We start from the raw sequence: 16,291 nt of genomic DNA, 5'->3' as shown, positions 1-16,291 counted from the left end.
ATGAAGAACAACATCCTCAGATGTTTTCTGTAAAGTTACATGAGTGATTTCAAGTTGCTGTAAGTTTTCCCTTCTTCTTAAAGACATTTTCGTAAATATTCATGTATAATGTGATTGTGATAAAATGCCAGCCTAAGCATCTTCAGTTTAGAGTCTTTGCTGAACCTGTTTTTCTGTAGTTAAATGTCGGCGGATATGATGATCTTCTCCCAGTGTTCAGCTGGTATGTCGGGGCTTTAAGGAGATTGGGCAGCCAGGTACACTGACCTTTTCCAAAAGCCACTCAAAGGGCAGCTGTCAGTATCACCACATTCCTCCACTCTCAGTTTACTTCATGACAAACATTGTCAATACTTTTGATTACATATTCACCCGTTTCTCTGTAGATTTCGTGCGTCGTGTTATTCGTGGAGCTCGGCAAAATGATGTCACATAACTTGAAATTTCTTTTATCTTTCTTTCTTAACGGACACCTTATGATGTGACTGTAGTCGCCTGCCTTCGTTCAGGCTCAGAACTCAAGCGAATCATCTCAGATGATCTATTTCGTTGGGGAATGTGACACGAGCCCCTGGAGGGAAGACGTTCGACTCTGTTGGACACAAAGTATTCAGATGATTCAAATTAAATTGCAAAAGAAGGTGCCATGACCCGCTGGTGTCAGTGTTTGTTATTTCAAGCGGTGAAAGTGAGGCTCAAGGAGCGAGCTGAGGGTTGAAAACACTTCTGCTGGAGTTTAGTGGAGATATTTTCACCACATCGGTTGTTCAGGCTCAGGTTTAATGGGCTTTTATTCCATCTGATGGATTCAGATCTGGTATCAAACACACCCGGACCGGGCCTGATGCAGGTACTGTGGTTCACATCTCTAATTATTAGCCTAAACAAGCCCAGTTCCCCCTGAAGCAGCGGAGCAGTTTAGCCTACTTGGAAGAGTTTCACTCCTGCAAATTGCTCGTGTGGATTCCTTTCAAAAAATGTCCATTGAGACAAATTAGATGGTGAAGATCTTGGCGTTGGTTGTCTCCTTGGCAACACCCGATGCCCAAGTCCCGTCTCATTAGTGCATTTTTACCCTTGTTACTCTGCACCCTCGGAGGCTCGATGTAGCTCAGCCAGTTGGTTGTGACTGAGATTCGTGAGTCCAGCCGACCACATGGATGTTTTAGCTGGTGGACTGAACACGCAGTTTTTGTGGCTTGTATGTTTACAGCGCGTCCGTGAATGTCTGAGTCTCATGTTGCAACGCGTCTCGGTGCAGCGTCTCTCTCATGTGTACATCAGTACGTCATAGCATGTGTGCTTCAGCCTGTGCAGAGCAACGAATCGATTATTGAGGGGGCCTGAAAGCTCTGCTCTCCAGATGCAGTAGAATACATACTGTAACACGGGAGCGCCATCAGTTGCCCTGACAACACCAGCGCCTGTCAACACCTCCGTCTTAATAGTGACAAATTGTACTTATTACATCAGCGTTAATTCCCCCCGATCTCCCTCAGATGAAGATACTTAGCCCTGTGCTGATCAAATTGTGTCAGGATAATTACTGGGAACAGAACCCTATTAAAAAGCAGGGCCTCAGACGCACTGTCCAGACTCATCCACAGGCCTATCACTCAACATGCCGCTCTGCGTAGGAGGTGGGGGGGGGGGGGGGGTTAGCAAGGGGAAGGGAGGGAGAATGTTATTTTGTGGCTGTTGTATTATGCACAAAGATGTAACTGCTGGAGTCATCCACCCTTCACATTCCCAACTGATGCTGCAAGAAGACCGGCGCTGATGTGCCAGGTGCACATTTCCTCGGTGTGTTGTGATATTAGTTGTTAATTAATTACGAATAATTACAATCACAGATTTCTTCTTGAAGGCTTTAAATCAAGGGACATAAATATTGCCAGAATGAGATTCTCCTTTTCCCCCTGAAGTGAGAGGAAATCATTGTTTGACGAAACAATTCCATTTATCTTAGGGAGCTGCCAGGGAGAGGTGTTGTGTTTTATTGGGAAGTCAGATGAGGGAAAATTGGGTCCGGGGGGGGGGGGGGGGGGGGGGGGGTCCGTAAGTGGGGACTATACAAAAAACAAATGATTAAAATTTGAAATTTCATTAAAGCTTCAGCCTAGTTTTACAATAACTGCAATTACCATAAGCAATTTTCACAGCTCTATAGATATGGATTTAACATTGCCAGTAGCTCAACAGTGACTTAAGTCTCTCTCTCTCCTCTGTTGGTCCTGAATGGCGCTGGAATGGAATTCACAAATTAGTGTCGTCTGATGGAAATGTGCTAATTGCTGCTGTTAAGCTGCTGCAATAATTAGGTTATGATGGCAGACTGCTACACATGTTGCACGCGTGCGCACACACATACACACACACACACACACGCACTCACGCGCACAACAGAGCAACATCCTCCCTCCAGTATGGTGGAAATCGAAGGCTGGATTTAATTACTCATTTTACCATCCATCTATGAGTATAATTTTCCAGACATAGAGTCAAACACAGAGTGCAACAGTTGACATCAGTTTCTTCGGCTGCTGGTTAGCAAAATGTTGTTTTAAAATTAGAAACGCTGCACTGTAATGTGCTGTGGAAATGTGCATCGCAAATTACAGACATAAAACATAGACGCGTTTTCGGTGCAGCTGTAGCCGGGTGTGCCTCTGGGCTGCAGACTGGGGGGCCCTCCTCAGGGCAGCGACGGTGCTGGATGGACTTGGACATCCCACTTCAGCTACACACTGGTTTTGTTTGCACCGCCCACAAGCTAAAATGTGCGAAATAAGCTACCTCAGGGGGTTTGCGGCAGATCCTCACCACCAACACCTTTCTAGAGTCACAACACAATTTACCCACAATAAACTGTAAAAAGCTCCTATATCTTGAAATGTTGAATATGGATATTCATTAATAGAGCAGAAAATTACTTCTTATTTGATGTGAGAAATCACAAATACCTTGCAATTGTGATTTCGGCAAAGTAACAAGTAAAATAAACAAATGCTGTTAAATCGGCTTATGGCTGTGAATTAAATGTTTTTGATAGAATTAGTGATCGTAATTCGGGGCCAGGATGGATGAACAGAGATGTAGTTGCTATAGAAGCAGGACCCGTCTACCCGTTTAGTTGTCTGGCTGCTGCAGACCTGCTTAGCAACCTGCGGTTTAATGGCACTGGCCTTTAGTGGAGATTACTGGATTGCTAACCTCATCAGAGACATCAACAACCCCCAGACTCTTTAACCTTGGAGACCTGACTCTCCTTTTCAGCAGTTTTTATGTCACGTGTGTGTGTGTGAGAATGCCCGACTATCGCCAGGCTCAGCAAGCTACTACACCTTAATGTAAAATTAATCTTCTCTCCATGTGTAGGGGCGCTCTCCGCCATGACAGTACCTCCATGCAGGCGCAGTCCTCCTTCACTGCAGGAGGCTGTTGTTTCTCATCCCAGAAAAACGAATCCTTCGTCCGGTTCGTTGCTGTGAACGCAACGTTAATGTGTTAGTAAAACGCAATTAGGGAACCTTCCTCATCAAACTTTATTGCTCCCCGCAGGGAAATAGCTTTAAAGAATATTCCAGTGATGAGAGCAGATGCAGGACAGCTCCCAGCTCGGGTCCAGGCGCTCGTCCCACCTGCACATTCACTCCTCCTTCCTCCTCCATCTGCTTATTTTAGCTGATCAAGACAGGGATGCACAGGTTTATCCACGCTGACCACAAAATGTACTCTTAAGTAACTTTAGACAGCAGCATCTGCTGTCATTTTGGCACAATTTTGAAAAGTGATTGATGTTTCTTAAAGAGTTGAATGAAAATATGCACAAAAACTTATTAAAAAAAAAAACAGACTCCTGCAATAAAATCCTGTTTTTATTTCCTCATACGTAAAGGAGGGTTTCTCCTACAATTTTTCAGACTCGACATTTTGTGCGCTGTGATTGGTCAGTAACATCTATCGTTTGCTTTCTATGAATAAAACGTAAGTGAGCAATGTTTAATTTAGCTGCAGCAGATTTTCTCGCCCGTTTGCATGAAAACCAGTGCTGTACTTTGAACCGACCCCAGGTCCTTCAAAACCCTAGAAATGTTCATTCGCCTTCAGACAATCAAAAAGATGAAAATACCTGTCAATCTGGGTTTTTTTGTCGTTGTTTTTACTGTCGTCTTGCTACTCTAATGTTGCAAATCTGACCAGTAACAGGACCGAGCGAGCGCTCATGATTTATTAAGAAGACATCCTTCGCTTGTTCAGTTGTTATTTTACACATGAATTGTTCATCTCATGGCAGTTGGACATTTTTTGCATGGATTACAATGCGCAAATTATTTATGATCAGTGTCAACCCATTCTTGATTTAACGACGGGGTGATGTAACACGACCAGTCACAGCATTTCACTCTGTCTGCCTTTGCTAAAACTGCTGAACAAAAAAGAAGTCCGATCAACATTTGAGTGGTGTTTTCTTAACATTTTAGATTCAAAGTTTCGACGTCATAACCGATGTTGGAGCAGTAAAAGTAGACGGTGATCGAAAGAACGAGCGGAACAACAATACACGTCACCCTGAAACACACATTTGTGACACCGATGTGACTCATCCTCACGGAAATCAGACACTAAAGACTCGCAGGCGCGAGGAAAACAGTGGCCTCAATGAAAAGATGATTAACGTCAGCATTTTAAAAATCTGCAACCGATGCATAAATGTATCAAATCCTTTCTTGTATTGCTGATCAATTCATTGAATTACACCCAGCCAGGTGTTAATTTAGCGTGAGGTGCAGCTTCGGGGCTAACGGGAAGCTAAAGGAAGGTGTTGGTGGGTGGATGTGGGCTTTGACACTGCAGGATCTGGTTGCAATGTTCTGACACAGCCAACCTCTCTTTTAGCATTCAAGACACACAGATTGAGGGAAAGAGCGAGAAGCATGCAGGAGAGAGAGGGAGAGAGAGAGAGAGAGAGAGAGAGAGAGAGAGAGAAGACGACACAGGAGAGGAAGTCAAACGTGCCAACCAGGAACACAGAGGTTTTTGAGGGTAAATAAGAGACAGAGTCTCTTAGCATTCTAGCTCTGATGCCAAAACTTTCCCTGAATCAAGGATGCCTTCTTCACCGGGGCTTCAATGGCAGCTCTGTCATTTACTTGTATTCCTAAAATCTATTCACGCAGCAGGTGCATTGAGAGAAAGAGATTTTTATAGGTGACTTTTACAGGTGCTGAAAGCTTTTTGAGTTGGATTGGCTCGGGCCTTTTACCAGCAAATCTCCGATATGAATGGTTCAATCAGTCCTCTCAGCGTTATTCAGAACAATTTGGAGGTCAAAGATCAAACCGGAGTTGATTGGCCCTTTGATGGCACGATGGAATCAACAAAGATCAAAGAGAGTTCAGACAAAAAAATGGCTTGGATCTTTGGAAAGGGGGATCATCTCGTCTCTGGACTGCCGTGTAGGCATCGGAGTTGATCGCCAGCATTATGTTTTCCTCTTTGATTTGTCAAATATTGTAAAACAAATTTTAAGTCAAAACCGTAACTAATAAAGCCTGGAGGTCATGAGTTGTATGCGTTGAATTGAATGCAGTTATATAAAGCTTTTGATGATGTTGAAATGGGCGGACGGACAGATTAACAATAGATATTTCTTGGTTTGTGCTTCATCGTCACAGAGCTCATCTGAGTTTCTCTGCATGTTGCCGTACAGCCCAAAGAAGCTGTGCGGTGGAGAGTTCAGTCCTGCGATCTGACCCCAATCAGCTCAGATTAAAGCTGCGATCCAACGTCTGGCCCCCTGCGCCCTCTTTCACCGTGCAGCGAACCCCCGACTCTGAGCAGACAGAAATTAGTCTGAGAACACATCACTCACTCCACCGCAGGAGTCGAGGCGGCGTGTCCTCTCAAATGTGTGATTTGTAGTGCTGTAGGATTATATAGGCAGGATGTGCAACGTTCTCACCGCTGCTGGATTCATGCAGAGAAAAGATGGAGCACTGGAGAGGCTTTGTAACCAGGTCAATAGCACACCGACAGCTTCTCCTTATGAGCTGAGAAACATTTGGGTGGGTGCTTCATTTTCTCAGTAGAGGCTGTGTACAGCAGGCTTATAATAGACAGCTAACTGTTTTTAATTTTAATAACTTACCACATGGACTAGCAGCTTTCATAAGCTCATTTATCATCTCTCGGTCTCTGCTGGCCTGACCAGAAATGGGTCCCTCCTCACTGTCTGACTCACAGTGCACTGGAGATCCAGGCCCACCTTTCTCTTTACACAATAACAGCACTGACTCACCGGCTGGTCCTGAGGAGAGGAGGACCCTTCTAGCCTGCCCACCGCATCATCATACCCAGCAGTGCATCGCTGTCTGGATCGCTGTCTGCGTTCAGACCAGAAGAACAAATGTACCCAAACAAACATCCCTTTAGAGAAGGTCAGAGTTCCCAGTTGACAACAATCAGCGTGTCGCTGGATGGACTTTGACACGAACCTTCGCTCGCCATCAGTGCTGAACCTGTTTGTCAGTTGCCGTTATTGATCCATATTGGGAACGAGCTTCATATCAATACTTTTGAACCAAACACATAGGGAAGTGGGAACAAGGACAAAAAAGTGGAATTTACCTTGAAATCAGGTGAATGTTGACTCGTCTGACCTAACATTCAGTGTTCCAGCACAACAACTGAATGTTGTTCTGATGACGCATCTTGTAAAATCCCTGTAAGTGCAGGTCCGGCTGTGGTTCCCAAAACTCTCCTGACTTGTATCAACCCGGATCGCCTCGGTCACGGACCGGCTCCGGCACTGTGGCTGGAATTATGGCGCAGCAAGGGAACATCGGGGGTTGAAATTCTCCTTGGTGCCGACTATGAAGGATTTGTTTCCTGGGAAGGAATGAAGTGAAGGCTAATTGTTGGCTGATGCAGTTGTGATGTTGTGTGTCATTTTTCTCTCTCTGTTTCTCTCCTTTTGTTGGTCAGTGCTTCTCACACTGGTTTCAGATGCTTCTCCTTTTTCAGAAGAATTCTGAAAGTATTGCTGAAAATATCTCTTCTATTTCCTCCCCTTGCTCTTCGTACTCTTGCAAACATTCTGGCTCCTCCTTTGTATTTGGTGTAAGATTGAAGTGGCTCCCAGTGATTGACAGCTTGACCTCTGAGTGAACTGAGCGAGAACATGACGATCGCGGATGCTGCTTCTCTTCTCAGTTTCACATTCACGGTAAATCCAGGAGACACGCACGATTTGCTCGGTGAATATGCCAGAAATACAGTATAATTGGGAGTGTGCTGACTGACATCACATGCAGTTTTATTAGGAAGTAGGTTTCACCTGGCCAATGGGGAGGAGAGTATTGGTATTTTAAGACTAATACATTCAAGCCACTGCGGTGGATTGACAGCTGAAACCTAAACAACTTGGCTCCCGTTTGAGCGGGAGCGACTTCAGTGACACGGGTAGCGAGTGAGGATGCTGTGACACTAGCTCATCTGTACGTCGAGGCTTATTTAGCCCGCTGAGAGCGAGAGCCGCTGCTCGTATTAGATCCTGTCAATGGCAAAGTGGGGATGATTAGATAAAGTGTGTCTGGTGGAGTGGAGCACTTTTTCACTTTACACGAGCGGCGTCTGTGAGTGAATGGAGGGAAGGGCTTCTCTTTCTGACTGTAATGCACAGGCTCATAATTCACGTGAGAGCTGAGGCCTCAAATACTGCCTTCGTTAGTCGGTAGCAGCTGATCCACTACAAGTTCACCATCATTTAACAGTTGGTGTATTTACCTCGTCTTTCACTTGGCTCTCTGGTATTGCGAGCAGGAATTACTGATGCAGGGAGCCAGTTAAAGATAAAGCTGTGGAATCAAAGCCAGACCCTGAATGAAGACATGCAATTCAATACAATAGCTCTCATTTTGAATCCCCTCCCCACCACAGCGTCCCCTCTGCCTGCACTTCATTCTGCCATAACACAATAACTGAGCTCTGATGTCTTAAAAGGCGTTGCAGGAGCATGGAGGTGCTTGAAGAGAAAATTACAGCAGCTCACAGCGGCTGGAGTGAAATACCATTTTGTCTCACTCAAGATGGATTCCACTGTGAGATTTCAGCGGACCAGTACAGAATCAAAATGGAGAAGCGAGAAGGGAGGAGAGAAAAAAGGGAAAGAGGCAGTGTGTGGAGTGGACAGCTTTGGGGTTTGGATGTTGTTTCTGCTGCTACATGCTAGTGAATAGTTTCACATTGTTGCTGTTTAACGGTGAAATACTTGTGGTTATTCCTCTCGCCTCTTTTTTGTACTTACACAGCCATAGAATACTGACAATACAGAATGTCGTTCCATTTTGGAAACCTACAGAAGCAGTGAAAACGTAGCTGGAGAGCGAAGCTGGGAGTGAAGAGAAAACCAGTGATGCATTTTTTATTATATTTGGTTTGTTTTGCATTTGCCCTCCTCAACCCCTGAGAAGATTTCCTCCCACCAATCGTCTCGCACACTGGCATGCATACATGGCTGCCGGCGCACACACACACACACACACACACACGCACACACACAGACACGCACGCACACACCACCTCTCTTTATAGATTCCACTCGCTGGATGCCCATCTAACAGCCCTGTATGTAAACCAGTAAAACCCCTTCAGGACATCAAATCCATGGAATCTGTTGTCGGTTCTATCTAGGTCAATGCTTACAATAGCTGTGCGATTTCTCCCGCCTCGCTCTGTCTTCCCCTGTTTGTTTAACCCCACAAGGTCTATTTTCCTGTGCAAGTATAAACATCCAAAATGCATATAATATGTAAGCATATTAAGCATGCTTTGCTTCTTTCATACATATTAGTCCCAAGTGGAATATTAAAACATGTAGTGGTTTGATGTCAACATTAGTGTAGACGTGAATAAATTCCGTCTGTTTCTCATTAACATGTTTTTCAACTGATCGCTTTGGACTCTGCTGCTCCTCCGTCTGGTAGCGACTAAACACCATCATGAACCGTCCAGGCAACAAAGCAATAATAGTGCAGCATACAGCTGTTTTCTCTCTAATCTATAGGGATGATGTTACGTGACCTCGGGGAGGTGGCGTCTAATTTGTTAACCCACACAGAAGAGAGAGAGAGAGAGACAGACAGACAGAGAGAGAGAGACCTCCACAGCTGCTGGCCCATGCATTTTTCATGCCGTCATGTAGTGTCTACTTGGAAGGCCGTTTGGAGCAAGAGAGCAAACAATGAATGTTTCACTTGTTTAGCTTTGCAAAATTTCACACACTACCCACTTATACAATGTATAAAAAAAAAAAAAGAAGAGAAGGAGAAAACCCGCTGCTCCCCCCGATCAACGGAAATGAATAACTCATTGCTAATCTTCCTTCGCGGGTCCCACACAGCCTCAGTCTGTTCTACTTTTGGATAAATCGCTAATACCACTGCCTTCAGACACGGTGCAATCAAAACACCCCAGTCGCCTGAATCAAATGTTGCATTCCACGTCTCTAAAGTGGCGTGTACAATCTCAGCGAGCCAGAAATATGTTCTATATCAACTTTTCTAGATGAGTATGAAGATGAGCGAGTACCTACGAGCGGGTCTGCTGGTTAGAGTTCGTCTCTCATTTATCAAAGCTGATATGGAACATATTTTCGGCTGGTTGAGATTAGATCTGTGTGCTTCCTGCGCTTCCTTCTGACAACTGGGGTGATCAGAATTCAACTTGTGGTGTATATTTCTGCTAATCGCTCGCTAGCTCAGGTTCTCCTCTCGGGTACTTCCTCTGACGGGTTCTACTGTCAGACCTCCTCTTTGCTGTGCCTCAGTGTTTGTACTGGATAACAAACAACATCCAAAGACAAGAACTAAACACCGAGTGTTAATTTGTTTCCTTGTTAATCATTAATCCATACTGCCAAGTTTCATATTAACGTTCACATTACGCTGAGCTTACTGTCAATCACGACACACACGAACAGAGACAAACGGAAACTTTAGGAAATAATCCCCCCTGAAACGTGTCGCCTCACAATCTATCGTGTCACTTCCCCTTTCTTCTCCTTCCTGGCTGCTTTTATTAGCTTGCTAGTCATCCCATTTTTATTTAGTAGTTACTGATTGTCTGAAGGGAGAGATATTTACATGCAAAAGGTGCAGAGAAATGTTTTCTTAAACCTTTCCACGCGCATTATTTCTCCTCTCAACTCTGTCAACGTACCCGTAGCTGCTTCCCGTCAGGCCTTACGGGCGTGCTAAGCTGCCTCTGTCTTAGGATGCCCACCACTGCAATCTCCTGTAAATTGCTTTTTCGATCAATTCTGACATCAATCTGCTCCCTTGGGCATGTGGGCATCCATGTGATAGCAGAGAGGAAGATTTCCTTCCTCATGGATGATGACAACCCTGCTCAGACAGGTTTTATCTGCAGAATTAACATAATATTACTGTACACACTGAACTGGCTGTGACAGACCAAGAGGGATCGTCTGTCTGTAGGCGACGACGCCAGTCAGGCTCCTGCAACAGCACACGTCTGGACAACAAAGGCTGTTTTATGAACCTATGTATCATTAAAATTACACAAATGTTTTTCTTTTGTGTCCCATTTTAATATGAGGTTTTAGGTCAAATATTTTGGGTTTAGTCTCTCAACAGGAAAAAAAACTCTCACATCCCTTATAAAAAAAACCAGTTTCTCCCATCCAGGGATTGCGCCAGCATGTTGAGGAGAGGAAAGTCCTCATGTTGTCCTGGAATGAGGGAGTTCTTTATTCTGTTGAAGTTGTTTTGCTCCTCTTTAACAAATGTTGCCTTTCATGTGTTTCTCTCCTCATCTGCTCCAGGACAAAGATATCTCATCACATCCACGGGAGCCTTGTATATTCTGGACGTCCTGCCTGAGGATGGGCTGAATAACTACCGCTGCACCACCCGCCACCGTTACACCGGTGAGACTCGCCAGAGCAACAGTGCGCGTCTCATTGTGTCAGGTCAGTATTACATGAAAATCCATTTCCATGCCAGAAACATGAATTTGTCTTCCTGTGTGTGTGTGACATAAATAACACACAGATGCTAGGAGATGTGGAGATAGTGGCAAACTCTAAAAGTTAATTGGTAAACGCAAACGATTAAACAGACAAATCTGCATCTAAATTAGGGCTGGATGAGCAAAGTAAACGACACTATCAGTGTATCAGGATGTCACTGGAACAAGAACTATGATACGATCACTTCTAACTGTTCATGCCGTTTCAAAAAATACAGTTTTAATTTTAAAAATAAGTTTTGCTAGAAATCCGACTCACTATTTGGTTGTTCGTCTCTCTGTGTTGGCCCTGCGATGGACTGGCGACCTGTCCAGGGTGAACACCGCCTCTCGCCCGTTGCCGCTGGGATAGGCTCCACCCCCCCACGACCCTTAACAGGGATAAGCGGAAGACAATGGATGGATGTGACTCACTATTTGGTTTTCAGCACTGATCCAGACAGCAAAACAATGTTTCAAGGGATGCGTGAGATTGGATGTTTGCTGATATCGGATGTGCTGCTGACAAAATATCTGCTGATACCGATGACGTGACATTATGGTGCAGCCCAGTGAATATTAAAATGTGGCCGAGCTGTAACAAACATTACCATAATGGATAGTATTCCTTGTGAATTATGGGTCTGCCTCGGAACTGGTTGTTAAAGTTTATGAATGCCGCGGGTGAGGCGCTGTGTTTAGCATCATGTTTTCAGGAGGCTCAACCGCAGCCGTAAATGATGGCGTCCGTCTTTGTTCCTCAGTAACAGACAGCGCACGCTGGAGTGTCGGTCTCTGCATCGTCTTCCTGTCGTTCACCGGGCAGATGGGTAGATAGAAAAGGACGATCTATGGCGCTTTCTCTGATTTGGGTGTCACACTTTCTGTTTCTCTCCACTCTCCCTCACTTAACAAAATATACAGTTTATGGAACTGAATCTTGACCCAGAGAATCAATATTGGATTATACTGTCAGGCGCCTGGCAACGCTCACCTCTAATTAACAAGAAATTCTCTGCTCCTTCTAGACCCCACCAATGCTGAGCCAGGAATCTTGGATGGCTTTGACCACCGCGAGGTGATGATTAATCATCGAGTGGAGCTGCCCTGTAAGGCCTCAGGCTACCCGATGCCCAAATACCGCTGGCTCAAGGACAACAGCCCTTTGGAGCCTGACAGTCGCTTCCGGCAGACCATCACAGGGCTGCTGATAGAGAGCGTGCAGCCCAGCGACTCTGGAACGTATGTTTGTGAAGTGTGGAACAGTTACGGCAATGCCGAGGTCATGGGGCGCCTGCATGTCAAACGTAAGTCCTTTAGCAGGGGGTATTGTCAGTAAACTTCATGCTATTTTGATGCTAAAAAATACAACAATTTCCTGATTTCTGTGTCCTTAGAGCCCTTGAAGGCGGTGGTCAGCCCTCGGAAGGTGAAAGGCAGCGTGGGTAGCAAGGTGTCTCTGTCCTGTAGCGTGAGCGGCTCAGACGAGTACGAGCTGTCATGGTACCGCAACGGAGAGATCATCTACCCTGGCAACAACGTTCGTTTCACCGGGCTGAACCGAGAGAACCTCATCATGGAGGGGATGTCAAAGAGTGACGGTGGAGCCTACCAGTGTTTCGCCAGAAAGGGCAAAATGTCTGCACAGGATTTTGTGCAAGTCATCCTTGAAGGTAAAGGAGGCAGATTTGATTTTTAGGAGTGCACAAGCACACACACACACACACACACACACACACACACACACACATACGCGCGCGTGCTGACCAGAAGAGCCACTCTACAGCACATTGCATATTCAGTTAGCAGAAACAGGTTCAGGCCCAGAAGATCAATACAGGGTTTACGTGTTAATGGCATCCTGCTGTGACTCTCTGCTACAGGCGCCATGAGCATGATCATCCCAGACTTCACACACATGCAACGCAACATACACACACACTCTTGATTCCAGTAGCTTACCTTGGCAGCGTTGCTCAGGCAACTGTCTCCTGTGGCCAGAGAGCTGTAAAAAGAAGATATCGATCATCTATAATCATGTGGAACAGGCCTAGATTATCCCAGAGCAGCGGCAGGCAGACGTAGACGTTTCAAAAGCCGACTGCTCTTTCTGTTCTTAATGAATCCCACTGTTGTGTCCAGATGCAGAATGAAGATATAGCAAAGAATTTGGAAACTCAAGATTCTCTCATTCCTCTCGCTGATTATTATCTTACAGAAAATGTCTTTAAGGTCAGCGATTTCCTCCTGATAACAAGTGACGCAACATCTCTGAATTAATAATCAGCTTCAGTTCCAGGATGTTCTTTTTCCTTTTTTGCCTCTGGTAACTGACACTTGTTAAGTGGACATGAACCACCAACTGACAAGACTGAAAAGTACAAGACAATAAACTCCTCCAGCGTTGCAGTAATCAGGGTACAAACCCTCTCTGGTGCCGTATATCCAGCCAAATATCCTAGAAAACATTTTAGACCTGGCCAGACTTTTATGAACAATGAAAACATGCATGGAATCGTCCTCCTCTGCCTCCTCTGAGTTGGTCTTGTGTGCTCAGATGGCACCAAACATGCCGAGGTCGCTTCTCACTCAAGTAGCCGGCCTCAGGAACCAGCAAGCACATATTTATATTTAACGTCTTATCATTTTAATGGTTGATTATGAAGGTTCGATTTCAATTATCGATTCATGCCACTGTGTACGTTCCCTCCGTTACACTGACCTCACCACGCAGAGTTCAGTGACGGCCAGCAGCGTCCTGCCTGGCTCAGCGGAGGAGAGAGAGCAGCGTTCCTTCCTCACCACAATTCATGAAAATAAGAGAAAAGCTTCAAGGACTTTTTAAAAAAATTATAAATATTATCATCCCAGAAGAATTCATTTCACCCACTGTGTGTTTGTGTTTAATAGTTCCCCCCTCATCAGCTGTAAGTTATTTAAGTTCAAATCAAAGAACAGTTTGGTCTACTGCCACGTTTCTCATGGATCAAGATAAAACTGCACTCACTCAGTGTCTTCACTCAGCAGCAAGTTTAAACTGGAGCTAATAAAAGCTACTGCCCATATTTTAGATTTCTGTCGCTCAACAAAGAAACATATTTTCTTTTCTTCCGAGGCAGAGAAACTAGCATCTGGCCACAGTTCACTCACTTTCATCACTGTGTTCCTCTCCCACCTCCACCAAAGATGGGACGCCAAAGATCCTGTCCTCCTTCAGCGAGAAGGTGGTGAACCCCAACGAGCCGGTCTTCCTGGTCTGCAATGTCAAGGGCACGCCGCCTCCCAGGTGCACATGGTCACTGGACGATGACCCAGTCATTAAAGACAGTCACCACCACCTGGGACACTACGAGACCCACGAGGGCCATGTGGTCAGCCAGCTGAATGTCACACACACTCAGGTGCAGGACGGCGGGGTGTACCGGTGCACATGCAGCAACTCAGCTGGGGTCGTGTACCACCAGGCTCGAATAAACGTAAGAGGTGCTTGTCAAATCAGCTCCTCCAAGAACAACAATACACATACCTGTCTGTCTCTCTGTGTGTGTCTGTCTCTCTGTCCAGCTAGTTTCACAGTCTTAGCTCTGAAATTAGTCCAGCGGCAGTTTATCAGCTGATAAGGATTTAAAAGCTAAATGTTTTATTACATTGAGGTTCGCTGATACATTTTGCCCCTCCTTCTTTTTTAAATTTTGCGTTCTTCTCTTCTGTGCCCATTCTGTTATTTCTAATATTTTAGCCTCTTCCTTTTCTCCCCAAATTATTACTCTGCTGTGCCTACATGCCTCTACTTTTAGGTCAAATGAATTTTCTTGGTTTGCTGCACATAATCGTATCTGGATATTGGGTTCCAAAATAGGCGGGTTTGTAAATAGCCAGAAGAAAAATACATTTCGTCTGTTTGCATGAATAAATTTATCTGTGGTGTGTGTGTGTGTGTGTGTGTGTGTGTGTGCGTGTACTGAAGCAGCCAATTCAACTCTTCATGATCAGATGTTAAAGCGATTACTGTGTTTCCATTTTATGAGACACAGAATGTATTACTGTTATGTGGGCGAGCAGCAACAGCCAAGTTACACGTATCAGTACAACAGTATTATTTAAACACCCGTCAGATGTTCAGCGATTTAATCTGTTTGTCGTTTTACCGCCCTCCACTTAAAGTCAACATGAAGGTCTCAAAGATCTGCAGGTTCCTCTTCACACCGAAGAATGCTGAAGATAAGAAGCTGCTCTTTGTTAGTTAACATTGTGCTGCTTCAACCCTAATGAGTCTAAAACGTACTGTTTTATGTGTAAATACAGACAAACTGCAGCAAACATCACAGCTCTTGCCACTTAATGTCTATCCATTAATGTCTCGATGTCTGTCGTTTGTAGGCCGTGCCAGCATTCGTCCAATGAAAAACATCACAGCGATCGCTGGGCGGGACGCCTTCATTCACTGCCGTGTGATTGGCTACCCCTACTATTCCATAAAATGGTACAAGAACTCAGCATTGCTCCCGTTCAACCACCGCCAGCGAGCCTTTGAGAACAACGGCACGCTGAAGCTCACCAACGTGCAGCAGGTGGATGCTGGCGAGTACAACTGCAAGGTGATGGTGCAGCCCAACAAGATGGACTCCCAGAGTGTCCACCTGCGGGTCAGAGGTCAGTCCCGCTCAACTGCACGTGTCTTGAGCTCATTATCCCTTACAACATCGCTTCAGTTTCCTCTCGTGTCAGATATAAACCAGTTAAAACCTTGAGGGAAATATGGCGGCGACTGGTCAGCTGTCAATACGAATGTGATAATGTCCTTGAACATACGCAGAGACAACAGCGTTCCGAAAAGCTCAATTGTCTCAAGATTGTGTTATTCTGTATTAAAATAACAGTGTCCAGTGTCATTGAACTCTTTGATTGGATATGTCTCACAAATCGAATGTTTCAACACAAGTTCTAATCATAATGTCACTAAAAAAGGCATTTTTGCAGTTAAAGGGTCTATGTGTAAGCACAGTTGGTGCCCGTACCACACACACGAAGGAAATGGGGAGCAGCCATGGAGAGAAGTTTAGTTTGGTTGCTCATCCCGCGTACAAGGATCACATGATCCACGAAAAAAATGGTAGATGCTCACGATTATGTGCACGCCAAACAAACGATGCAGTATCTTCAAAAATAAAAAGACAAATATGGTTTCTAGCTGGGAGCAGGTGGTGGTGTTGGAGGTGATAACCGTCTCCTGCCAAGAGCTTCAGCCATCATTGCATTA

At 45.1% G+C, this 16,291-nt stretch overlaps 1 protein-coding gene across 6 annotated transcripts in view; it reads left to right on the top strand.

Moving 5' to 3' along the window:
• The window catches only part of dscamb (Down syndrome cell adhesion molecule b), a 114,380-nt gene that overhangs the window by 66,178 nt on the left and 31,911 nt on the right, over positions 1 to 16,291 (top strand). For all 6 annotated transcript variants that reach the window (XM_086215531.1, XM_086215532.1, XM_086215530.1 and 3 more), the window contains 5 exons: positions 10,847 to 10,993; positions 12,060 to 12,338; positions 12,429 to 12,704; positions 14,218 to 14,514; positions 15,412 to 15,684. In XM_086215531.1, the coding sequence (XP_086071657.1) occupies positions 10,847 to 10,993; positions 12,060 to 12,338; positions 12,429 to 12,704; positions 14,218 to 14,514; positions 15,412 to 15,684 (1,272 nt within the window). The remainder of the gene's footprint in view (positions 1 to 10,846; positions 10,994 to 12,059; positions 12,339 to 12,428; positions 12,705 to 14,217; positions 14,515 to 15,411; positions 15,685 to 16,291) is intronic.

Source organism: Aulostomus chinensis, chromosome 10, assembly GCF_037954235.1.
Source record: "Aulostomus chinensis isolate RoL2024-O1b breed Wild chromosome 10, RoL_Achi_v1.0, whole genome shotgun sequence".
Lineage (NCBI taxonomy): Eukaryota > Metazoa > Chordata > Actinopteri > Syngnathiformes > Aulostomidae > Aulostomus > Aulostomus chinensis.
Note: the sequence above shows the minus strand (reverse complement) of the source record. Positions and strands in the feature narration are given on the sequence as shown.